The sequence below is a fragment of the Hetaerina americana genome, unplaced genomic scaffold (genome assembly GCF_022747635.1).
Source record: "Hetaerina americana unplaced genomic scaffold, ioHetAmer1.1.p SCAF_105, whole genome shotgun sequence".
Lineage (NCBI taxonomy): Eukaryota > Metazoa > Arthropoda > Insecta > Odonata > Calopterygidae > Hetaerina > Hetaerina americana.
In genome coordinates, this window is record NW_027286126.1 from 155,613 (window position 1) to 182,517 (window position 26,905).

The 26,905-nt window shown below is 35.4% G+C and overlaps 2 protein-coding genes across 3 annotated transcripts in view; one reads left to right on the plus strand and one right to left on the minus strand.

Moving 5' to 3' along the window:
- Positions 1-4: 4 nt before the first annotated feature.
- On the minus strand, positions 5-849 carry LOC139700571 (transmembrane protein 141). The gene is made up of 2 exons (XM_071599099.1): positions 301-849; positions 5-210 (listed from the first exon to the last, which is right to left on the minus strand). Exons 1-2 carry the CDS (start codon positions 413-415, stop codon positions 5-7), a joined length of 321 nt encoding a protein of 106 aa, XP_071455200.1. The 5' UTR covers positions 416-849.
- Positions 850-2,567: 1,718 nt separating this feature from the next.
- LOC139700572 (protein phosphatase 1 regulatory subunit 7-like) overlaps positions 2,568-26,905 on the plus strand; it is a 31,225-nt gene continuing 6,887 nt past the window's right edge. For both annotated transcript variants that reach the window (XM_071599101.1, XM_071599100.1), the window contains exons 1-7: positions 2,568-2,733; positions 4,370-4,401; positions 12,572-12,768; positions 15,025-15,187; positions 15,318-15,434; positions 20,780-20,971; positions 23,779-23,948. In XM_071599101.1, the coding sequence (XP_071455202.1) occupies positions 2,619-2,733; positions 4,370-4,401; positions 12,572-12,768; positions 15,025-15,187; positions 15,318-15,434; positions 20,780-20,971; positions 23,779-23,948 (986 nt within the window). In that variant the 5' untranslated portion in view covers positions 2,568-2,618. The remainder of the gene's footprint in view (positions 2,734-4,369; positions 4,402-12,571; positions 12,769-15,024; positions 15,188-15,317; positions 15,435-20,779; positions 20,972-23,778; positions 23,949-26,905) is intronic.

Genomic DNA, 26,905 nt, shown 5'->3' on the forward strand with positions numbered 1-26,905 from the left:
GAGCTTATATTTTAGAATTTGGACTTTCTGAAAAATATGTATGCTTCTCCTCAGCTGCCAACCAACCAGCTTGACACGCCTTTGTTCTAACTGATGTTACTCTATATGAAACAGCTGTAGCAACCAAACTCGATATAATCACAAAGGATTTTTCCTTGTACGGTAGATTTTTCTTTAGAAGGTTCTGCCCGATGTATGTTCCTGCGAATGCTAAATGGTAGATAGATCTTATAAATACATTTACATGAAATTAATAATTGATACTATCACCTCATATCAGATATTTTCATAAAAATTTACCTAAAGTGAATGAAGCCAGTCCTGTTAATAATGTCCTCGACATGCACTCCATATATGAACCAAACCCTGGGTGAACGTCTTTGTATTGCTCTTTCAATGCATTAATATTATCCATTTTAATTATCCATGCACCTCAAAGGTTTTTTGGAGCCGTCGAAGTTATTGACACAGGATAAAAGTACACGTACCCTTCACAGTTATCTGTCAGTACACATTTGGATAACGTGATGAGAACATGAATGGGACACTATTTACAGTGATCATGCAGGAAATTTGGTGCTTAACGTTAATGTACAACCCTTAATCGATTATTTGTTGATTGCGAACACAGATGCCAACAGTTTTATATACTCGCTTGATCAACAACAATTAAGAAACATACCATTACACAATAATAATTTTAACGACTATAGGGCTATTCTTAGCCTGTACGCATTTTCATTGAATTTTTCAAGAAACCTCAATAAAAAAAGATGTTAAAATATTAAAATCGTTGAAAGGGTTTAGAGCATGAATGTTGACAAATAATGGACATTGAACAAATAAAGGTTTCTTAGACTAACATTATGATTCACCTTTTCCTCGCCAGAGGCGCTGTGCTCAAAACAGAAGAGAAAGGAGGGATATTTAGAACCACCGTGGAGGCTGCTCCGAGAATGTTTATTTTGTTCTGAAACTGGAAAAGCTAGATTTAATGGTTGGATGGTTTTGATAATTCAGTGAGATGAAAAAATTAAAAATTACAAATGCAGTAATGTAAACAGGTAATTTTCACATCATTTGAATATATAACGTAGTGTCAAAGTTATATGGTTCGAAACACAGAATATAGATACTTCTCCTCGGTTTAAAAATATCAATTTTATGTAAATAAGCCTCATCTACCATAAAAATTGAAATATGTTACTTTTCTTAAGGTAACAAGTGATAAAAGCGAAAACAAATTGAGAAAAAAGTTCCCCCAGAAGGGCGCCAATTTCCGCCTTATGACGTAAAGTACGCTTATTTGTAAATAGTTTTTCAAGGACTGTCTGCCTGCTAATTTGGAATATATCTGTATACCAATTAAGCTGCATCCAAACATTTCAGAAAAACTCCTTAAAATGCTCTTTTCACCCGGAGAGAGAAGTTGGGCCCCTCATGCTCAATTGCTCAAATTGAGTGAGGATTCTTGAAGGATGTCCAAACTCGTTAGACAGCAAGAGGGGGCAAATTTAAGCACATATTTTGGCACCAAGATTAATGATACATGTATATAAATCCGAATAAATATAGCAAAATACATATATTGTGACCCCATATTTCAAAGAGCTAGAAGTGAAACAACTAGCAGAAGAATACTCGGCATGGCGGGAGAGTATTATGATGTGCGGTCACAATAATGTTGGTTATTTCTTCAAGACAGGATACTTATTTTTACTCATTGAAAAAACGAAAGGCTTAAAAATTTAATAACTATGAAACCTTTAGAAATAAAAGTACGCATAAGTCTAAATGAAATACGCACGACAGAAAGCATGTCTTAAAAAATTTACTGACCAGGATTAATGGCCGAATACCCTGGAGTAAAATACCATTTAATATGATAACAAGTCAAAAATTATTTATGTGAAATACTATCTTAACTAATCAATTAAAGCAAAATATAAAAACACGGGTAACCCATAAAGAGTAAATAACGTCATAATAAATGTATCTAAGGCTATGAGATAGTAACAGAATTTAAAATGCCATCTCAAAATGTCCTTTATGCATCACAAATTAACATTATTCTTCAATCTGTAATGCATAATACTTTTCAACTACGATTATAGTTGAAAATTTTTGTTTCGATTATTTTGTTGCGTTGTTGATTTTGACAAAACTATGCATTATTCTTATGTAGTTTTGATGGTGGTGGCGACATAAAGGCGATTTTGGCATAAATATAATCTTGAATGTCTATACAATTATTAATTTAATAATGCCTCAATAATTTGCGGACTTCTTATATGTTTTGTGTATCCCTTTGTAAAAAGGGTTATTCCCGTTCGCAGTAATAAATGAATAAATTTTCAGCATATAAACACCATTTTAAGTAAAATCCATTGAATTAATCATGAAAAGATTGGAAAAGCTGATTTCCTCTCTGAATACCGAAGTTCTACCCCGCGCCATGTTTTTGCATTAAGTGTACCCGTCGTACCCATGAGTTTAAGGTTGTATTTACAAATGTTGGCTGCATTGGAACACTCGATTGGTTCTGTATTGATCCGTGGTGTCAACAGTTGTGTTGCGAATTGTGTCTTGATCCTGTAGTGGAACATTGGCTCGTCGAAATGAAAGTGCAAGTAAGTGTAGATGAATATCAAATTCGGATCAATGATCCATTTGCATTAGATGAGGCAGAAACTGAAGAAGTAACTGACGAAGATGAGGAGGCAGATATTGAGAGTAAGTTTTCATTTTACATGAATTCCTGGTGCTGATTTATTTCTGTCACCATCGTTTTATTGCCGTTCTCTCTCTATGGCATCTAAATAATTGCACTTGCGTCTGGATAAGTTTATAATTTAAATATCCATTCTAAGTATTGGCCATGATAACATAAAATTAATTCCTTTAACGTCTTGCGTTAACGATTTATATATAGCGGTACAGATATGCATGTCTCTCGTGTAATTTTATGTCCAAACTTAATTAAAATCTGACGTCAATATAATATTGAAGCTGTTTTAATTTTTCTCTTTTTGTTGAATTTTCTTAGATTCAGTCTTGAGTTATTTATTACGCGAAGTCAACGACATGCTAGTTTCCTTGGAAAAGTATAGCACAGGTTTTTTCGGCGCAACTCTCAACTGGGAAATAATCTTCGTGATTTGTAATTGAGTATTTAAGATGGGTCAAGATTTTACGTATTATTAAAAGTGCCGATATTTTTTTGTAAAATATATTATCAATAGTTCAATGTATTGGTAGAACATTTTCTTGAAATTGATTACCGAAATTCCATATATAATTCAATGGTAACAGTTATAACCGAATTAAATGCTATGATTTATTTTATTTATACCTCCATTAAATGAAATCAACCTAATAGTGTCAATGACTTTTTATGTGTAGTTATTCTTATGCCCTTTATTCCAATTTAAACAAATAGAGTCATTAGCCAATTTATGGCATTTCTTCACAATAAGTTATCAATATTCCACTTCATAACTTGGGAAGTATTCATTGTTATATGATAATTAAAAAAATGGTAAATCGTTATATTTAATAGTAGAATTTATACATTCAGTGGGATCAGGTGGAACCTGATGGAACTACACAATTTTTCCAAATAAGGAGTGCACTTGCCAGGCTCCACCAATATTTAATTGGTAAACCAAGAAACTGCTTGAGCTTAAAAAAATATGTGGGGCCTTGCAAGTGTTTTTCTTTCTGGGTACATATACCTAATAAACATGAATTAAGTATATTTTACAGAGCTAAAGTTGGCAAAATAGTAGAATGAGACAATATTTTTACTTTTCCTATTATTCTTTTCCCTGGTTACACGACAAACTAAATCTGAAAAGATAAAGATAGTTCTACTTGATCTATTGGTATATGTTTAAACTTACAAGTTATGCCACATTGTAGTCACTTCCCATCTAATCCTACGTTGTCAGCAGAAACACCTGCTTGAATTAGCGGTACTTTTTTGATGTATTAAATACATAGCCCCTTAAAAAGTTCTCAATATTATTCATAAATTAACAATCCCTCAAATTGTGATTAAACATCCCTTGCATAAAGCCCTATAATAACTTGCAGTGTAAGAACTAAGTACCATTTTACTAGTTTATCAAACAGATATACTGGGGAAATTAATCTTAGGTCATATATGAAATACTATTGATTAAAAATCCACCAGTCATGGTCTGTGTTTGTCCTTGCAACTTGGAATTTAGAGCATTATAAGTTCTCATGTGACTAGGAAACCATTTAAATAAATGTTGATGTTAAATTTTGACAACCATTGTGATTTCTCAGCAATTTAATTGTTTTTATAAATATTTATAACATTAGTCTCATTATATTCTTTCAGTGGAAGAGGATGGAAATGCACCAGTCATTGCAGTGAGTGCTATTGGTTTTATTTATGCTTATCCTTTAGTATGCAGTAGTTAAAAGGTTATAGTTATGGTTATTGTGTAAATTTCTTGGAAACAATGGCTGATAATAGGTGTCCAGGTTAATGTACTAAGTTGTTCTATTTTCATCAATCTGGGAGGTGGGGAACACCTTTGTGGTAGGTGCTTTAAGCCTTTGACCCCTCCTTGAAATTTATTTGTAAGAGTTGGTAGGATGTCAGTGCTTAAATGAAACTTCATTATAGATAATTTATTTTATGTTACACTAAATATTCCAACCTAAATTGGTAGTACTGCTGAATTAGAACAAATTTTTTGAAAAAATTATTCCCTCAAAAAGTAAAAAAACAAAATTTTCCAAATCAATGGTTTTTCAAGAATTTTAGTATACATTGTTAATCATGCTGTTCTCTGGAATAATGCTATTTTATGGAAACAAAAAATTCATTTGCCTAGGTCTATTGGAATGATTTATTCATTACAGTTCATGAAATAATGTTGCTAGGAAATTAAAACTAAGATCGTAAACCTCCAAAAAACCAATCTTGGCCATATCACTGGAGTTTTTGTCATCAATACTTGTTACTTTCACTAGTACTGTCATACCAAAGTTCTTGAAATGAAACAATCTTCTAAAATGTGTAACTATAGATTGATGCTATTCCTCCTCTCAAAATATTTCAGGTGTAAGGTTTTTTTTCACTTAGTTTTTACCATAGATTGCTTTGTTATTCTCTTTTAAAAATATTGTTTCCTGAAAAATTTCTGGAAAAGTACTGTTTCAACAATGGTTTCTGAGATAAATCCCAAATTATTTATGAACTAGAAGGAAGGTCTCCATGGTAACTTGTCAAAGCACTTGCATTATTCTTCTTTCTTTCTTAAATATATATACTTGGCATGTCTGATTCCGTAGATATGTCTTCGTTGAATGCCATCAGTCCCATTATTTGAATTTGGGTGTAAGTCAGGGTTTTCTGTATTATTCATATACCTGTACATACTTTATGATTGATCAAGTTGTCCAATTTCCTCCACTTGTCACAATCCCGTAGATTATGCATATCATTTTTCTCTCAGCCCTGTCCAGCAATTCTGTCAATTTGGTCATTGTTGTTTTTTCATTTTGTTTGGGTTAGGATACTCATGTTCATGCTTGGTTGAAAGATACCAACAATATTAAAGGAAAGGAAATAAGAATGTGTTTAGGATGGATAAAATTTCTGAGGAGCTAACTACAGGTAACAGAAGACATTGCTTGCTAAATATTTATGATCTCAATCATAGCATTTATGAGGGAGTAATTTGGCCTGAAGACTTCATTAGGTTGGTATGGATACCCATTCCAAAAAAGGAAAAGTAGCAGCATGTGAGGACAGAAGGTCCATCAGTTTGATTAAACAGGCAGCAAAGGTAGTGTTATGATCATCAATAAAATGATTACTGTGGATGATTATTTTGATTTAGGAAGTGAATGGTTACATGTGATGTTAATGCAGTAGAGGAATCAGATTAAAGGAAAAAGATTACATCCATGATATATTTGTTTACTTTGTGGATTTTGAGAAAATATTGGATGGAATTGGGTAGAATAATATATATTACAGAAGATGAAGTTAGACAGAAGAGATCACTGACTTATATAGTTCTTGCATACATGGTTTTTATAAAGAAATATTGGCAAAATTTTAGGAAAAATAGATCTATTTCAGATATTGCTACAATTCCTCAAATTCTTTTAAGTGAATCACTTGAGCATCAACATACTATTGTCAGTGGCTTTTCCACTATTCGAAGACTTCCCTGGTAGATGGATTCTGGAATGTCCATAAAGGTATGCATGCAAGCCTCCTTGTTGGCAGCGCTTAGGGTCCCATCATGGTGTCCTTTGAAGGAGGATTTCACTCTTGGGAATAGGAAATAATCTGCTGGTGCCAAGTTGGGACAGTAGGGGGTTGGGGAATCTTCACATTTCATTGCAGTAAGTCTTCGCTAGCAGCCGCTCGACTCTGCTTTCAGTCATCCGTCAAAGCCTTTGGGACAAGTTTAGCATAGATTTTTATCATCACTAAGTTTTCAGTGATAATGGTGTGCACTGTCATCTTATCAATGCCAATACAATCTGCGATAATGCACACTTGGCGCACTCGCCATGAAAAAGTTGTTACCCATATCTTTTACCCAAACCTTATATGTATTAGATGGAGAGTTAGAGTGGGGAGTGTTAAGTAGGAGGCTAAGACTCAGCTGTATACTCTAATCTATTATTTTCAATGCTCGTTTACACAAATGAAATGTTTAAAGATGCTTGAGAATGACTGGATGTAAAAATTAAATTAGATTGGGAATCTGATTTGTGGATAGTAAAGCTGTAGTTATTTAGTTAGGCAAAGGACTGCAATCATTGCTGAGTAACTAGCTAAGTCAGTTTTGGAAGTTTAATGAGATGTAAATTTACCATAGGTGATGAGGTTCTCATGAATTAGGAAAACTAAGTTGAACGTTGAAATCAGAGGGCATGAACTAAAGGAAGTGGGTCAATTAACCTATGTTGGATGTGTTTTTGATGAAGATCATCAAAGAAGTAGGATTATTAGGGAAGGATAATGCTTGCCAAAGGAGATTTTACAAGGAGGGAGCTGCTGACATGGGTCTCAAGTATATTGAGAAAAGATAAGTGAAAACTTTGAAATGAAATGTTGTTCTTTACAGTTCAGAAAATTAGTTGTTGATGAAAGAGGATAAGTATAGAATTAAGGGATTTGTAGGTACTTGTAGAGGAATTGAAAAAATAAAATGGACAGAAGAAGAAATGAATGAGGAAGTATTAGGCATGTTTGGAGAGGAGGGAAGGTTCTTGGGAGAAATTAAAAAGCAGCAAGATAAGTGGGCGCAGGGAATTTTGAATGAAGTGTTGAAGACTGTGATGGAAGGGAGGAAGTTATGCTGAAGTGCTGAAAGGAGGATGAGATTGGACATCTTGAATGGAATGGAGGTAGAAGGGAATAAGATATTTGGATGAGATACTCAACCACTGTAGGCCTTTTTCAGGATAGAGAGTAGGTCCTTTAGTGGGTCCCTAATATTTGGGGCTACCGCAGATAAAATCTCTAATAACATGTAACAGAAACTTTCAACATTAAAATTAATACGTACTTAAAGACATTTGACATGCTCTTCTCCACAAGCATGTACTAAATTACTTTCAGATGTAAATATCTATCTATGTATCTCTCTATTCTTGTACTAAATTGCAGAAGCCTAAAAAAAAGAGCGGACCTCAAGCATAAAATCCAAGTTATTGTGTTGGTATAGTATTAGGCACAGAGAGTTGGCTGTATGATGATAAAAATGACCAAGAAACTTTCCCAATAGATTTCACAATTTACGTACGCGATAGAGGTACCAGACCAGACACTATATGTTTAAAAATAATAATATAGAAAGTGTTTGGTGCACCTTACTGTGATCTTATCTACCCAGCATTAACTTATGCTCTTTCTATATAACTCCAGACTCAGATGATAAAACACTTCATGCACTCGATTAACAGATTTACCAGTCTACGCGTTGAAATAATAACGGCTTCAACATGATTGTTGGTGACTTCAACCTCCCCAGTAAAGATTGGGACAGCAATAGCATTAAAACTTGGACCAGTGACTGCGTTTCTTGTAATTAATTATTACGATTAGTGTAGAGAAACTCCCTTTATCAAGCAGTACGCATACCCACCCGTAGATAGAACATATTGGACCTATTTCTTACGAAGATACCAGAGCCTATTATGAGTGAAGCAAATAATGAAGGCTTAAATGACCATAAATCCATCAATGTCACCTTCGACGTAGAAATAAAAAAGATTGTTAAACCAAAAAGAAAAATTTATAATTACCATCAAGCAGACTGAAAATTTTTCCAATCTGTTAAACTCTTCACTACCCAAGTTTAAAACACGCTTTAGTCATGCCAATGTGGAAGATCTTGGACACAATTTGTCAATGTTATGCAAAAGAGATATCACAGACTTCATCCTTAAAAATAAGTTAAACAAATCGTGACTCCAGGTGGTACAATAATGGCGTTAAAAAAGCTCATTGGCAGCAGAGAATGTTACACTAGAGTAAAGAAAGCTGGCTGAACCTATCTTCCTCAGTGAGTAAACATTTATTGGACCAGTGTAGATCTTCTAAAATTGAAACCAAAATACTATTATATAGCACCTTACAAGGCTTTAAACGGGAAGTACTATGGAAGTATTTGGACAGTGACCCTTGAGCATTCTGGTCATATGTTAGGGAGGTAAAAGGGGGTGAGCAAACCATGGCTTGTGCAGCAGATTTTAGCAATACCATTCACACTGACAATGAGGGAAAAGCGAACATTCTAAATAAATTCTTCCAAATCATTTTCATGAAAGATGTTGCCACAGCATATCTCCCAGAAACAATATATACTGAACTCATGACAAATATTAAGAGGACGAACAAGGAATTGTCAAATTGCTCAAAAAGATTAAACCCAACAAATCCCCGGTTTCTGAAAATATATCTACTATGGTATTAAAGCATTTAGTTCCTAACATCTTGTCATATCTCAAAGTTATATTTAAAAAATCCATCACAGAGTACAAAATCCCTAAGAATTGAATAGCTGTGCGTATAATGCCTATTTTTAAAAGTGCTGACAGGGAGGGCCCCAGTAATTACAGACCCAATTCTCACACTTCTAAATGTGCAAAATATTGGAGCACCTTATTGTCAGTGCGATAATGAGATACCTTGATAGCATTACTTTTTAAGTAAAAGTCAGCATGGATTCAGGAAATCCTGCACATGTGAGACCCAATTAGGATTATTTACACACGACTAACTTTTATTGCGTGAAAGTGGTAGGCAAGTGGATGCGATGCTTTTGAATTTTCAAAAGGCATTTGATAAGGTTCCCTGTGATAAACTAATTCATAAATTAAAATTCTCAGGTATAAACAAGAGCCCAATAAATTGGGTTGAAGACTTTCTGTCAGAGCAGGAACAGAGGGTAGTCCTTCACGGCGCTAGTTCAAACAGCGTAAGAGTGACCTCATGGGGTATCTTAAGGAAGTGTAATTATTGCTTTCCTTGATCTTTGTCAAAGATTTAAACTGCGGAGTGAAAAGTAAAATTAAGATGTTTTTAGATGACATGGATTGTTGGCAGAAGTGACTGCAAGGTAAAGGAACGCTGTTGCCAAGCTCTTGTAACACCTCTGGTAGAATATGCATATAGTGAATGGGATCCAACTGAAAAAGGCCTCATTTGGAAAATTTAGAAGGCTCAACACCAGGCAGTCCGCTTCGATAAAAACTGTTAGGATAAAACGAAAAGTGTCATGGAAATGCTTCTGGAGTTGGGTTGGGAATTATTAGAAGGAAGACAATGCAATGTTAGGTTGAACTTACTAAATAAATGCAGATCTGCATGTTTCAGCGCCAAGCTCTTGCTAATTGTTTGCACTCCAACATACATTGGTTGCTTGGATCATTAATATAAAATTTGAGAAATAGATGCCAGAACTTGCAGACTCAAGGACTCCTTCCCACTTACAATGCGAGTGACCAACTTTAGGGCTATATATAGCAAAAATTCAACTTAACGCCAACAGTGTCTTGGAAATAATTAGTTTTACTCAAATGTGTACACCTTCACTAATTCTATTTGTTTTGCTATCAAAATTCTTCCAGCATGACTGTGTGGGACTGCCATTAAAGTAGGTAGTGCTCATTGCAGTATTGCTTGCCCTGCTTTGTTTATTTTCAAGCTTCTCATTCCATCCCTCGTTTCTCTTGGGGTTTAGCTTCCGCTGCCTGTAGTGGTGTGTCACTTTCGCTACCTGTCTTTGGGGGGGAGACCATGAATTGCCTGTACATGTGGTATTGGTATTTCCCCTTCTTACATTTCAATTCTAACTTTCATGCTATTGGATTAATTTTTACTGCATTCTAAGGTGCATGAGTATTTTAGTTGGCAGTATCTGTGTTTGTATGCGTGTAAGTTGAAAAGGTTTTCGCCTGAATATATATACCACTGTGGGTGAAGGTTTGAATGAATGTGTTGGTTTTGTATGTGGTTTTGTTCTAATTTAGGGGTGGTCCCCCCCCCCAATCACACGCCCTTGCAGCGGCTTGTGGGATATTATGTTGATGTAGTATTGAGGATGGCAGTTATTATACAGTGGTAGCCCTTCTTGAGGTGCTTTGTGGAGAGCACTTTGAGTGAGTATGCCGTCCGTTGGATAGGAAGTTAAAGTGGGGACACCTTGGTACCTTTCTAATGGGCGAATGACAGCTAAGGTCATTTGTGCCATCCCGGATAGATGGGAAAGAAGGAAGGGTGGAGAGAAACACAGTGTCAGCATTAGCCTTCTCTTAATGAAAGACGCCAAGGGGTCCACAGCTTAACATCCCATCCAACAAATGGTGTTCTCACTCAAAGTGCTCTCCATAAAGCACCTCAAGTAGGGATCAGGAAACCATTGAAAAATGTGTGCTGCCTGCAGGATTTAAACCCAGGTCCTCTTGGAGGGAAGTCAGTACATAAGCTACCACACCATCCCAATCCCAAATTAACACAGTCCTGAGCCTGAAACCCCTATATGCTTCATGGCATAGCCTATTCAAAAATATTTGTTCAGCTTTGTGGGCTCAGAATTAATTGATGTATATAAAGTTATATGAGGGTTGCTATTTATATTTTGAGCCTTGGCAAGACAAAGTGCTTTAGGTGCCATTTGACGTTTCCATCTGAAAGTTTAACCCTTTTAATGCTATCTTGCTTCGGGACATTTTGTTGTTTGACCATAACTTGTATTGTTAACAGTGACTCGAAAATTTTGTCTAAGCAAAAAAATGGAGTTAACTCGTGAACAATTTCATGTCATGATTTTTTACAATTTTCGACGTGGATTATCAAGACAGGAGTGCATCGATCAACTTATTTCCTTTTTTGGCAATGAAATCCCATCCTTTGCCATTGTAAAACACTGGTATATGGAATTCCATCATGGCCACCGTTCGCTTAGCGATGAAAGTCATGAAGGTCGTCCTAAATCTGTTGTTGTGCCAGAAAACATTGACGCTGTGCAAGAACTAGTGAGGGAAGATCATCATGTGACTTATCCTGAGATTGAGAAGTCCTTGGGGGTTAGTATGATGAGCATCAATAAGATATTGCATGAACATTAAGTTGTGAAAAATATTTTTTCATGTAGGATTCTGCATAATTTGACAGAAGCTCAAAAAGATGCTAATGTCAATTGGTAAAAAGAAATGCTGAAGAAATACAATTGGGGTGCAGCAAAAGCTGTGTATAACATCTACGCAGGTGACGAATCTTGGATCTATGCATATGAGCCTGAAACAAAACAGCAATCAACTGTGTGTGTCTTCCAAGATGATCCAAATCGGACAAAAGTGATTCGTGCACAAAGCACATTGAAGCAAATGAGCGCCTGTTTCTTCAGAATAACTGGACATGTGGAAACCGTACCATGAGAGCAATTTAGGACTGTGAAATCTAAATGGTACATGAGCATTTGTTTGCCAGAAGTGCTTCGTGAAATAAGGAAAAAGAAGCGGCAACGAAGGATCATTCTTCATCATGACAATGCAATCTCTCACTGACCGGCAGAAACAACTACCTATGCATTTGACAGGCAAAAATGTCGAATTGATGGGTCATCCTCCGTACAGCCCTGATTTAGCACCAAATAGCTTCTTTTTATTCCCGTTTATGAAGAAAAACTGCGTGGCCAACATTTTTTAGCTCCTGAAGAAGCCGTTGATGCATTCAAAAACCATGTTTTGGAGGTATCTCTTGGAGTGGAAATAGTCTTACGAAAATTGGTTCAAGCACCTGCAAAAGTATATTGATTATCATGGAAAATACTTCAAAAAACAATAGAGCCATTTTCAACAATTAATTACTCTTTTCATTATTAGGCTGAAAATATAAATAGCAACCCTCGTAAAGAATGCAAATTTAGTGGTACATAAATATGAGTTTTTTCAGTACCCAAGAAGGTTTTCTGTCACGACACTAGGTCCTTATCACTTAGTTTTGCATATTCATCTGCCGGTTTAATTTTATTGAATTTATTTGATTTCTCTTTATTTTCAGGTTCTCAATTTAGAGCATTGCCGATTTCAAAGTTTGAATGAGGTTGAAGGACCTACATTTGTGCAGGAATTATTGGGTGGATGGAACCTGGTGAAAAAAATAGAAAATTTAAATATATATCCAGCACTTGTACAATTAGAGTTGGCTGATAACCAGATATCAGTCATTGAAAACTTGGACACTTTGGTACACTTAGAGTGAGTACAAATATGGGATGGGGTATTTGATCACTTTAATTGAATTAACCTGTTTGTCTTGCATATTTTAGAAGGGTTGTGTAGTTTAGGATACTTTATCATAACTGTGGAAATCTCAATTGTGTATTGTGTGTATTATGTTTTGGTAATTATCCATCAGAATAAATAAATGTTAAAATAGTTTGATTGTTGCAAATAATGCAGCTACTCTGGATACATTAGAAGATAAGGATTGATTATGTGAGGGGTCCCATTAGCCTTTCTGAGCTTGACAGGGCTGTTTGATATTCCAAATTTACAAGAAAAAATGAAGTTTCCCTTGACAGCTCAGAAGAAATGAGAACACCCTGTCACATTGCCACTTGACATGCAGGTGGTCTGCTTATGTGTATCCCTGAGTTAAAAAATGCTAATACACATCATAATATGCACATGCATGTTTTCATTGTCATAGTCAATAAATGATGATGGAGAATGTGCATTGATAAGAAGATGAAATTCGATTTCAAAATTTGAGGGAACCAAGGATGTTTTGCCAAGTAATGCTCATAATGATTGTTATGCATAAATATGTGTAATTTTGTTTGAGTGGATAGCTTGACTTCTTAAATAATGACATGGGCTAACTGTTTGTCGAGAAAAATAGTAAAAAATGTTCATGTTGGTAATGTGTTAGCCTTGTGTGTTTGAATGGTGTACTACAGTTGTTTAATGAGCTTAATATTGTTTGCAAGTCTTTTTATAGAATCAATGACTTTTGAAACAATTTTTTCAATTCAGTGCATTTTATTCTCTAATTCTGCGTAGTAATTATCTTTTTGAATTAAGTATTATAAAAATACAGTGGAACCTCCTTTAACGAGCACCTCGGGTAACGAGTAATTCGCATAACGAGCTAAAATATTGCATCTAAGAATAACTCGCTTATTGAGCGACATTTCGCATAAGAAGTGACAAGGAGAGGGGGATTCCTGGAGTGACTGCCCTGGCTGTTTATGTTTGCGTTTATCACAAGTTCCACTAGCATCGTAATGTTGCTAGTGATCGCACATTTGCCCAAATTTGTGTGCAGGCATGTTAATTGTGACTTTTCGTGCACAGTTTAATAATATTTTATGAATAGTTTTAAAAATATCCCCAAAGAAAATGCCGCAATTAGACAGGCAAAAGAGAATAGAAATACCCGTAGACACAAGAAGTGAAATCTTTCAAAACCAAGAACGAGGTGTTAGTATAGCTGATCCATCACATGCATACAATCGGTCGAAATCAACAATTTGCACTATCCTCAAGAACCAGGAAAAGCTGACTCTTAAGGAGCTTATGGTGTTGCATTATGTTTCACAGGAAGAAGTTGTGGAGAGTTTGTTGGAGGAGGAGGATGTAACAGCAAAGCAACAATCATCTAGCTCAATAAAAGAAATGCTGAAAGTATGGGCAACTGTTGCATTGTGCAATAAGAAGCATCACCATAATATGGCAGTTGTTATGTGCGCTACGAATTACTATGATGATATTGCTGTTGCATTTTGGCAACATTTTGAAGAGTCAGCACAAACAAATATATCTGGACAGTTTTCTGGGTAAAAAGAATTAGGTATGTATCATAAATAGTAAACTAATTATTTTAATTAGTTTTTTCTACCAAACTAATTCGTGTTTCAGGATGGTTCATTCTGCGATAGTGGTAGAGATGGAGACTAAAATTCTCTCTAGCATCGTGTATTAAGAAGCATCACCCTGATAAGACTGGCTATGCATGCTAAAAATTTACACAATGATAATGCTATATCTTATTTTTTAAAAAATTGAAGAGTCAGTAAAAACAAATGCCTCTTGACAGGTTTCTTGTTAAAATGAATTTGGAATAATCCAAGAATGCATCATAAATAATAAACTAATTATTTCAATTCTTTTTTCTTTTCTACGAATCAAATTTGCATTCCCGGTAGTTTCTTTCTGCAATAGAAGAAAAGGTGAATTTGAACCACGATCCCAAATAATATCTGTATAATTTTTTTTATAAACCTTGTAGAAAATAATTTTTTTTGGTATAATGCATTACTTTATATGGAAAAAAATGATTCACAGAACGAGTGATTCTTTTTACAAGGAAGGTCGCAGAACAGATCATGCTCGTATTAAGAGGTTCCACTGTAAATCATTGTGGTCAGTTGATTGGTTGGTGCAATTACTGCTTGTCTCAGTCTTAAGGAAGTTAGTTTGAAATTTGTTTTGTGATTTGCTTCCTTTCAGAATCCTGGATCTGTCTTTCAACAGAATTGAGAGAATTGATGGGTTAAATCATTTAACAAAGCTGACAAAGCTATACTTAACCGGGAACAGGATAACCAAGATAGAAAATCTTGGTTCTCTAACAGGGTTAGAAACTTTGGAACTGGGTGACAACAGGCTAAGGGTTTGTGTAACTTAAATATATTAACCCTTCTCAAATAAATGCTTATTTTCTGCATGTACAAAGAAAGTTAGGTGAATATATTGGGTAAAGCAAGTATGAATTTTGTAATGATTAAAAAATTCTCTTACAGTGCATTGAAAATTTAGAAAACTTTCCGGTGCTTAAAGAATTGTTTTTAGGGAAAAACAAAATTGAAAAAATTGAACGGTTGGACAATTTGTTATGCCTTCAGCTTCTTAGCTTGCAGGTAAGGCTATAAAAAGAATTTAAAAAAATTATTTTTAGTTTTACGCTCCATTCTCCCTTAGCACTTTCCATTTTTGTGTGTGGTGAAGAGTGCTAATACTTGATTAATTTATTACTAATTACCTGAGTAATTAATAAATGTTCTTCAACAAATATGCTTTAAAGTTTACTGAACAGGTTGACAGACAAGGTAAATTCATTGCCCTCAAATACATGTTTGTCCCCCACTAGTTTGGGCACGGGTACTTAAAGGATACATATTCTTTTAAACTCCCTGTGATGCTGCTGCTGCTTTTAAAATTTTTTGCTTGTCCATTTTGGTTAATGGGTTAACACACTAATCAAGCCATATTTTGCGGGATTATAGAGATTTTGCATATTTAATTGTCAAGGAGCTGGTCTGATGGAAATATTTTCAACAGATTTATGAAAAACCAAGATTAAAGAAAAGAGCATCAGTCAAAAATATAAAATTTATGACAGTGTGAAAAACAATGTCAGTGTTTGTAATGAGGAGTTCGTACTTGAAAAATAATGGTGGTGCCTGCAGAAAAAGTAGTTGTGGTTTTGAGATGGATAAGGGATGAGAAAGTTTGTTTGTAATGTTTTATATTAAAAGTTATGCTTTTACCAATTAATGAGTATATGATAAATTGTATTATTTATGCATAGTTAGTTAAATATTGAAATATTGATCTTTCTTCGATGTGGTTATGTTAAAATACTAATTGCAGTAACCTGTGAAGTAGTCTTTTGCAATGTTCAAATATTTTAAATTTGGATTAGAAATATTGCTGAAAGTTTTCATACAAAGTGTTCTCATGATCATATTGAGAACTGCAGGTCATAAGACTACATGCTATTATAGGATAATGTAAAATTTTTGCTGTATAAGACAAAATTATAGGCATTTATTTATTTGAAACAAAGAGGGTATGAACTATTGGCTGTGAGTTTGTAAGGTGGCAATTCTATAGCCAATATTGATTGTTGGTGTTACTCTATACCGAACTATGGACAATTTCCAAGAAACTGTTGGAGATGCCGCAACAGGAACGTTTAATGGAGCTGTCCCCTAATATGTATTTCAATGCAACAATTTCAGAATTTAAGAATCATTTGCCTTGACTGGGATTCGAACCTGGATCTCTTGATGTCTTGCTGAGTGCTTTAGCCAGTTAAGCTATCAAGGCATCCTCTTACACTCTGAAATCCAGTTTCGAATCCCAGTAATGGCAAATGATTTTTACCGTCAGAAATTTTTGAATTAAAATGCACATTAGCGGATGACTCCATTAAAAGTTAGTGTTGTAGCATCTCCCACAGTTTCTTGGACTTTGCCAAATATCAAAACAGCCTAAGTATTTAAAGTTGGCTTTAACCACGTGGACTGAGGCACATCGCGCATGACTACGAATGCCTGTGACATTGTATATACAGTATTTTGTCACATCTTGTCCCTTTAAAGCCCCCAAAATTTCAGATTGTAAGAGGACACCTCAATAGCATAACTGGCCAAAGACCTTTGCCGGACATCAAGGGATCCGGCTTCGAATCCCGGTCAAGATGAATGATTTTTACTCTCTGAAATTGTTGTAAGGACAATTTGTTGTTTGGAACTCTATACAATGTATTTTTTGAAACTCTATACATATGGCCATTGTTTGACATTTGATACAGTGAATTGGGAAAAATAAATAATAAATTGCCAAAAATAGGAAACCATTGGAGGAATTGGAGACTAATCCTCAACCTGTGCATTTCTCAGATTGCTCTGGTGCAAGTGGGGAACACAGTCAGGATGGGAAGTGTTAGGAAGAGGAGTTAGGCAGTGTTGTTCATTATCACCCATGCTGTTCAACGTATATGTGGAGGAAATGATTACAGAGGTATGGGAAGACCTGGAGATAGGAATAAATGTCGGTGGGGAATTCATAAAATCAATTAGGTTTGCTGATGATCAAGCTTTACTTTGTCAATCAGCCAAGGGATTGCTACCATTGCTGAGTACATTGGAAATTCAGTTCGATAGGTATGGAATGAGAAGAAAGGTAAATAAAACAAAGGATTTGTGGTTTTCCCGAAAGAGAAAGGCTATGCTGAACATTAAAATAGGAGGGCGAAAACTATCGCAGGTGGAACAGTTTACGTATCTTGGAAGTGTTTTGAACAAAAAGGTCAAAAGTAGGATGTAGGGAGAAGAATTGCATTAGGCAAAGAAGCTTTAACAAGGAGGAGGGAATTGATGATAGGAGGTTGAGTAAGGATGTTAAGAAAAGGCTGGTTCAAATTTTGATATGGAGTATAGTTGTGTATGGCGTGGAAACATAGTAATCCAAGCAGGATAATAGGGGTGGATTGGAGTTTTTTGAAATGTGGTTGAGGAGAATGATGGAGAAATTCAAGTGTACAAAAAGGAAAACAAATGAGGATGTGCTAGGTATGGCCGGGCAGGAGAGAGGATTAATGGGAGAAATCCTAAGGAGACAGGAATAATGAATGCTAAGCATATTGATTGGCAGTGGGATGTTGAAGACCGTAATAGAGGGGAGAATGTTAGGCATACAAGCAAGGGGCAGAAATAGGATAGGGTTTTGGATGGAATGAAAAGAGGAAGAGAGTAGATGGAGATGACGAGGGGACTTTGTTGTAGTGTAGGATGTTGATTTTGGTTTGTTAGAAGAGACAGGAGAAGTATTTGGTAGTTGTGTCCATCCAAAACCTACCTTAATTGGTAGATTGCTTAGAAAAAATACATTTGACCCCAAATAGTACTTCATTTACCGTTGAGTTGGTCTAGTGCCAAATGCTCATTCCTGCTGAGTGTCACCTAGTTGAAGCAAATTACAGTATACGCTTCCTCGAAAATTCAGTATTGGCTATTAGATTGTTGCCTTACAACTTAACATATTTGATCAATTCCAATTTGTTAATATTTTTGATCAGTGTTAGTGTTGTGATATACTACCTTGATCAAAAAGTTCCCGGAATAACCACCGTGTGGCGCTCCCATCGTTCCGATTTGAGTTCTGTTTTTTTTGTTAAATTGGTACATCTGTTGTTGATATTCCCTTTAAATCTTAGTGTCATAACTTGACATTTGCAAAAGTTACGTAGCCAAGAGTACATCTATCTCTGTGTGTGTTGGTGATTTTTTACAATTTCAGAAATGGATTTAAATTTGCAACAACGAACTTGTATTAAATTTTGCGTAAAAAACGGATTTAGTGGCGCACGGACGTTGGAAATGTTGGAAAAGTGTTTCGGCAACGATTCTCTAAAAAAAACGGTCGTTTACCAGTGGCACGAGCGGTTCAGAAGTGGTCGTGAGTCAATCGAAGATGATGAACGCAGTGGCAGACCATCGACATCGAAAGTCGGTGAAAAAATTGATAAAGTAAAAGAAATGTTGGTCAATAACCGCAAATTAACCATCAGAGAAATAGCGGAGGACTTGAACATTGCCTATGGATCCGCCCAAGACATTGTGGTTAATGATTTGGGTTTCCGTCGTGTAGCAGCAAAGTTGGTGCCAAAAGACCTCAATTTCATGCAAAAAAGAGACCGTGTTGACGTCGCAAAAGACATGATTTGCGAGGCTGAATCCGATCCCACATTCATCAAAAGGATCATTACTGGAGACGAGACGTGGGTTTATGAGTACGACACGCAATCCAGACATCAGGCAAGTGAATGGCGTTCACCAAATGAGCCGAGACCAAAAAAACCACGTCGTTTTCAGTCAAAAAAGAAGGCAATGCTGACGGTTTTCATGGATTACAACGGTGTAGTGCATCATGAATTTTTGCCAGAAGGCCAGACAGTAAACAAAGAGTATTATTTGGGCGTTATGAGACGTTTGCGTGAAGCAATTCGCCGAAAGAGACCAGAAATGTGGGCAGAAAACTCGTGGATTTTGCACCATGATAACGCACTGTCGCACAGTGCTATCATTATTCGTAATTTTTTGACGAAAAATGCAACAAATACCATCCAACAGCCACCGAATTCACCTGATTTGGCTCCCTGTGACTTCTTTCTGTTCAATCGAGATAAAAAACCATTACGGGGAACGCGTTTTAGCAGCCGAGAGGAAGTAATGGAAAAATCGCAGGAAGCACTGATGGACATACCGAAAACCGAATATAAAAAATGTTTCGAGGATTGGATCAAGCGCTGGCATAAGTGTGTTGCAGTCGATGGGGATTACTTTGAAGGGGACAATATAGATTTAGATGAATAAACTTGTATTTTTAATTTTCTGAATAAATTCCGGGAAATTTTTGATCAAGGTAGTATACTACTTTAGTGTCAAAAATTTCAATAAATTCACCTCCTGAATTCTTAAATATATAATTGGATTGTCCTTGGCTTCAGTCTGAAAAAGTAATATCAAATTAGACCATCACTTAAATGAAAGAGAATAGTGGTGCCTACATAAAAAGAGGTCTTGTTTTTGAGTTTACTGAGGATTGAATTAGGTAGACTATGTCTGATACATTTCATATTAAAATTTATGCAGCTGCATATTTTTAATTTTAAAATGAATTATCATTTTAATTTATAAAAATTTTAGATCAAGTTGAGAGCATTGCAATCCGTTATTGAAGGTAATGTGTCAGCCATTTATTTTTTAATTAACATTTATTATTATAAACTAATGTAGCCATATTCCTTATATGCTGTTTTCTTGCAATGGAATTTTCAGCAGTCCTGCACACGGAGAGTGACACGACCATTCTTCTCACTCCCGCATAAAGTGCCATCATGTGCAAAAAAGGGAATAGGCATAGCTTAATATCTTTTTATAAGTGACACGACTACTGTTATGTATCAAGTTGTGATTTTCTATGTCATATATCAAAGGCAACTTTTTGTTCTGCTATTTGCTTTGAAACACTTATTTAAAATTTTCCAGGTTGTAGGGGCATAATTTTAGTGATTAATTTGAATATCTAATAATAGCGGGTCGTGGTAGTCCAGTGGGTAGAGCGTTGGACTGCTGACCGGAGGGTCCCGGGTTCGATTCCCGGGCAAGGCACTCTGGGCACCTCCAGCAGCTCCACCCAAGCTATGTAATTTTTCGGGTACCAGGTCTTCCTGGGAAACCATAACTGGCACAGGGAAAGGAACCGGCCACCCTACCCTGATGTGTGAATTTCACACGCCGTATAGGGCTTAGTACTGGGTGAACTCTACCATCACCTATTAAACCGACCTTCGGGTTGATTACTGTGTTTATGGTTTTTTTTTATCTAATAATAATTAATAATTCTGATCTTATTCTCCTTGGAATAATGCATCTTCACATTGGAATAATTAACATAATTACTCTTTTTATCTCAGGCTAATAGAATTTTGAAAATAGAAAATTTGTCATCCTTGACAAATTTAAGAGAACTGTATGTCTCAGAAAATGGATTGACCTATATAGAGGGATTGGAGTCCCTGACGAATTTAACCCTGTTGGACTTGGCAAAGAATAAAATTCAAACCATTCAGAATATTCATCATTTGAATAATCTTAGGGAACTTTGGGTAAGTAGTGATCAATAATATTAAGTATGAATATTTAATTATTGTTCTTAGGGTAATGTATTGATTTTATGCACTGTGTAGCTTAAACATCTTTAGAATAGTTGTCTGTGGTTCTGTAGTAAATTTATGGAATTTACATCTTCAACTCATTTCTTGCTGTGGTTAACCATTATAGAATTACTAAGCAGTTCCACAGGAGTACTAAACAATGTCAAAATGCCTAAAAGTGTGTCATGTGCAATTTTTTTTCTGCCAATTTGTGGGTTACACCCATTGAAATATTCACTATTGCTGATAGTTCTCTTAATTTATTCAATGTCCTACCCTCAAAATTATAATGGCAATGTCAGTGTTTATTTACGTCAAATAACCCGATCTCTGTGTCACCCTTTCATCTAAATTTGTCTCTCTTCTTTATGCATTTGAAACCATCTAGGTGTACCTTTGGGAAGGAAAGAATCTTTCTGAGCCTCCTGTTGGGTTACTTAGCCCTTGGGTGATTACTTGTTCAGACCAGATCAAAATTTCAGTTTAGTATAATGCTCACCATTTGGTACCTCTGTTATTATAGGAGGCAAAAGTTTTCAACTTGCAACTATGTCCACTGATGTAATATATACTTGGTATAAACAATGAAGCATCACATGCACATTGAGCAAGCAATTACCAAGCATGGAAATATTAACATTACATTTTTATATGATAAATTATGTAAATAAATCTATAATCATCACAAATCACTCTATTGAATAGCCCTGGTATTATGTTTTTATTTCCAAAAGAAATTAACTTTGTCATGTTCTACTTTGAGGTGAGAGTCTAAATTGTTGTATTAAATGCTTTTCATAATGAGTAATTTGTTTGGTATAACCTGGAAGGATAGAAGAGTAATGAAAGAATTTTATAGAAAGGAGAAAGTGGTGCCAGTAGGGAATGAGGAGATAGATGAAATAGGTATTTATAGTTGTTAATGCTGTCTGTCACCAACGCTCTTCAATTTATAAACTTAAGGGCTTATAAACAAGGCCTTGGAAAAAAAGATGTGTAATGGTGGTCGGAGAAAGAATGAAGATAGTGAAATATGCAGATGATCAAGCATTACTGGCAATCAAAAGAGGAGCTACAATATGGATATAGAGACAGAAGGCAAGCCACATGATGGATAGTATTGTGAAAGTGAAGAAACAATTTGGAATAAACAATTATAGGAAAGACAAAAGTGTTGAGGGAAAGTAGGAATGAAGCAGTCACTGGTATATCCTTAGAAGAAAAAACTTCAGCAAATTAAGTACATGTATTTATGGTATTTGGGAAGCTTAGTAACTTGGAATGGAAGCCATGTGAAGGAAATAAGAAATATTTTGAAAATGGGAAAGGGCTTGTGACAGCAAGTAGGAAGTCCGTAGTTCTAAGAAAGAAAATTGCGAACTGTTTTGTTTGAAATGTGGTGTTGTACAAAAGTGAAACATGACATAGTTAATAGTGACAGTTAAATAGGAAGATTCTTAGAAAATTTTGGAATAAGGCTGTGAAGAAGAATGCGTAAGGTAAAGTGGACTGATAGATTTAGAAATGAGGACGTGCTAATGAGAAGAGGATGGGGTAGAAAACTGCTGGGACGCATCAAAAATCAAAAGACATTTTGGCTGGGGCATATATTACGCCAAGTGATAGAGTCATAGAAGGAAAAAGAGGAGGGGGAAGATGGTTTTGAGGGATTGTTGGGTTCAGAAATGCAGAAGTTTTTCCAATTGTATCACAAGATGCCATTGAAATTATGCAAATTGAAATATAATCTCTGGGTAAGAGGGACTAGGAAGGGAGTGTAAAAGGCAATCATTTGTCCTTATTCTTGCACCTATTTAAGTTTTGTTAGTGGCACTCTGTATCTGTATGAATGCCTTTTAGTAGAGAATTGAAAACTGTAAGAAAAGATGATTTGAATTCTGTGAACATTTCTCTTTGTGCTGCTTATTCTGTCCAAGACATTCTATGTTTAGGATTTGTGCCATCGTCATGGAATCCAATTCCCTGGTGCATTGTACTGTCGTCTAATATAATCTGAGTATCTGGAGGCTTTAAGCATCACGAAAATGTTATCCATGGCAAAGTTATGTCATCAGAATATAGGCATCGATTGCAGCAGGCTGCTGTACAGCATGGGCATTGATTACAACAGGCTGCTGTTCAGCAGCACTACACCTCTTTACTGTCTCTCACATCTGAATAAGCCTTAGTATGGTCTGATAGGTTAATTTCTACATTTTACCTTTCTAGCTGGAAAATGGCAAAGACTGATTTTGATGTGGAGTAAATGCATGCAGACTGTTATTCTCAGAATGGACTTATCTCATAAAGTGATCTGGCTTCAATAGATTATCTCATCAGAGCCCAAGCTGTAATAATGATTCAGATGAAAGTCCATGATTCTGTATGGAATGGGTTGGATGGAATTTTGCTGGAAGTTATTTTTCCATTTTTTGGTGAAAATACATTTTTACTGCGGTGTGTAGAAAAATATGGCATGGTAAAACCAAATTATCTTGGAAAAGCTAAACAAATTAATTTATTCATTTATTTAATTCAATTACAAGATATCCCAATTGCCTGTTAATTTGGGTGCATCATCTACATAACTGTGCTAATTTATGTAAAACCCTTCAGATTATATTAATTGATTTTATTTTCTGGTCATTTGATTTGTATTACAGTGTTGTTATTAGTTGCCTGGATATTTGGCTAAAATTTGCCAAACAGGTTGGAATAGATATTTGTTATCAATTCTTTGTTTTTCATCTTTATTTCAGTTGAATGATAATGATTTGCCTATAAATACAAACTTCCGAGTTCTTCACCATTTGAGAAAATTAAGGTCAATCTATATCTTGGGAAATCCATTGGATGGACGGAATGATATTCGTATGAAATTGCTATTAACCCTGCCATGGATTGAAGAAATAGATGGATTTGTTTGTCAGTAAGTGTAGTTGATATATATTTCTTGGATTTATTATTATTATAAGTTCATAATCTGGGTTAATAGTTCGATTTTAAATCAGTTGATATGTTTTCATGTATCCAACTTTTGTATGCTTGGGCAAATTCTGTACAGAATTTCGGCTTTAGCTTTCTATTGTAGCCAGTTTATGTGTAACCTTAATTTTGCTTCTAAAGCCCATAAGAACTCGGTAGCTATTTTTCCTATTACTAATCAATACTTGAACTGTATCCATTACATTCAATGCTCAGAAACACTAATGTAGGATTAATATAGGTTCCTATTTTTTTCAAGAACATTTCTGATTCTTTTTCTCATGTAATTTATCATGTAATTTTGATGACATATTTTAGAATGGTTATTTTTGCTTATTAACCATTAATTAAGCAATCATTTTCAGAGGAAAACAGCAAATAATGTTGTCCACAACCAGATTTAATATTATTCTGAGACAAATTAAAAATAGGATGGCCATTCACTTTGGGAAACCTGGAAAAAGTCTCTGTTTAATCGATTTATTCAAGTAATTAGGAACAATGTGGGGAAAAATAATTTAAAAAGTTGGGAGTGAGGTAGGTAAATCAAGATTTCCCATCGACAGGGTGGTCACTCCATTTGGGACATCAGCAGGAAGTCAGTCAGCAATTCTCAAAATTCTTCCAAATGTTTGGATCAAATTGTGAAAATACTCTAATTATTGCGAGAAATCAGGAATAATATACATTAACCCCATATTTGTGTTATTCAAATTTATAGTTTCCTGCAACTTAAATTTTTTTTTGGTTCCATATAATTTCCTATTATTCATTATTGAATTGGTATGTGCAAACTGTATTTACACCAATTCATTCTCAGTTTCCCTGTTATTTGCATCCATATGTGCCAGGGTAAAAATACTTCTCTCTCTAAAACAGTTACTTCTGTCTTTATTTGAAAAAAAATTTTTCACTGTGTTTTATACATATTTTTAATTTTAAAATAAATTATCATTTTAATTTATAAAAATATTAGAAAAAGTTGAGTCTCATGATGGAACCCATATTGATCTTGCAAATGTGTATGATTACTGGCCTCTACACTGAATACGAGGGTAATCCCAGAATTACCTAGTAGTAGTAGTAGTAGTGTTTAGGGGAGGCAACCGACAGCTAAGATCATTTGCGCAATTAGGGATGGACAGGAAAGGAGGAAGGGTGGAGAGAAACCCGGCGCCGGCATTAGCCTACTCTTTACGAATGGCACCAAGGGGTCCGCAGCTTAACGTCCCATCCGACGGACAGCGTACTCACTCAAAGTGCCCTCCACAAAGCACCTCAAGTAGGGATCGAGATACATCTGAAAAATATTCAACACCACTGGGATTTGAACCCAGGCCCTCTGAGTGGGAAGCTAGTACGATAGCCACTGGCTTTCTACCCAGAGGGCCCCGACCCAACCCAGAAAACACAAAAATTTTGGAAAAAAACTATTTATTTTTCAACATAATCTCCTTTCAGCTCTATTCACTTTTCCCAGCGATGTTCAATAAGTTCGATACTCTTTTAATAATAAGAACTATAAATGAAAAAGAAACACTTTGTTCCAATCCACCAATTTATAATAAATGAAAAAGAAACACTTTGTTCCAATCCACCAATTTATTACAGGTACGACTAGTTTCGACGCTACGGCGTCATCCTCGACACCTGAGGATGACGCCGTAGCGTCGAAACTAGTCGTACCTGTAATAAATTGGTGGATTGGAACAAAGTGTTTCTTTTTCATTTATTATAAATTGGTGGATTGGAACAAAGTGTTTCTTTTTCATTTATTAAAATGAACTTCCACAAAGTTGAGGCTGAAACTATTGAACTAATAAGAACTATATTGCTCCTCAACATAGCTATTAACTGCCAACATCACTTTTGCACATTTGGAAAATCTTTGACCACCGAGCCATTTTTCAAGTTTGTGAACAGAAAATTATCCAAGGGGCCTAAATCTAGCAAATAGAATGCATGAGGTAGCAATTTAAACTTTAATTGAGGAATTTTGTGCATTGCCATTACGGATTTGTGAGCTGGTGCATTGTCTTGATGAAATTGATGAAAACACTTTCATCTTAGCCAAATGCGACCGCTTTTGCTTGATTTCTTTGCTCAAGTGTTTCAATAAGTTTGCAAAATACTCGCCTTTGACAGTTTTTTCTTTTTCAAGATAGTCAATGAAAATTGGCTACCTTGACTTGCCTGCAGATAAAACGGTCTTCGCCATCTCTGGAGCCGGTTCTCCCTTTTCAATCCGTTGTTTTTATTATTCTTTTGTCTTGAGTGTGAAGTAATGGTCTCATGTTTCATCCATGGTTATGAAACAGAGCAAAAATGATGCTTTTTTGCTGTGAAACTGTGCTAAACACTCAGTTGAAGCATCTTCATGATACTGGTTTTGCTCGAGTGTGAGCAAATGCAGCACCCATCTTGCACACAGTTTTCTCATGTCCAAATTATCAGTTAATATGCGATGTACCACACTTTTTGAAATGCCTACTATGTCTGCTAGCTTGTGCCTTTTCATTTGATGATCATCCAGTATCACTTTGTGGATTTTCTTCACTGTTTCTGGAGTCATCACCTCATTTGGTCAACCAATGCGATGCTCGTCTTGACAGCTCATACGGCCTCGTTTAAACTCTGCTACCCAATATTTTACTGTTGTAAACAAAGGAGCCGACTCACCCAGGTTAGAATCCAGTTCAGCTTTTATATTGGTTGGCCTGAGGCTTTTCATATAAAAGTATTGTATCAAATATCAATGACCAATTTTCTACATTTTCACAAATTCACTGAAAACGTTCACAATTGATGGCTGCCAAGCAAATACTAAACAACGTAGCATTTTCAAACTTGAACCATATGCTTTAAAGATTGCATACTTTTTAATACAGTGATATATTTCAA

What these genes read in the sequence shown, in the direction of transcription:
- LOC139700571 (XM_071599099.1), bottom strand. Translation starts at nt 415, where the DNA reads ATGGATAATATTAATGCATTGAAAGAGCAATACAAAGACGTTCACCCA. An exon ending in ACTGGCTTCATTCACTTTAG is followed by an intron (nt 211 to 300) that starts GTAAATTTTTAT and finishes TCTACCATTTAG; the next exon opens with CATTCGCAGGAACATACATC.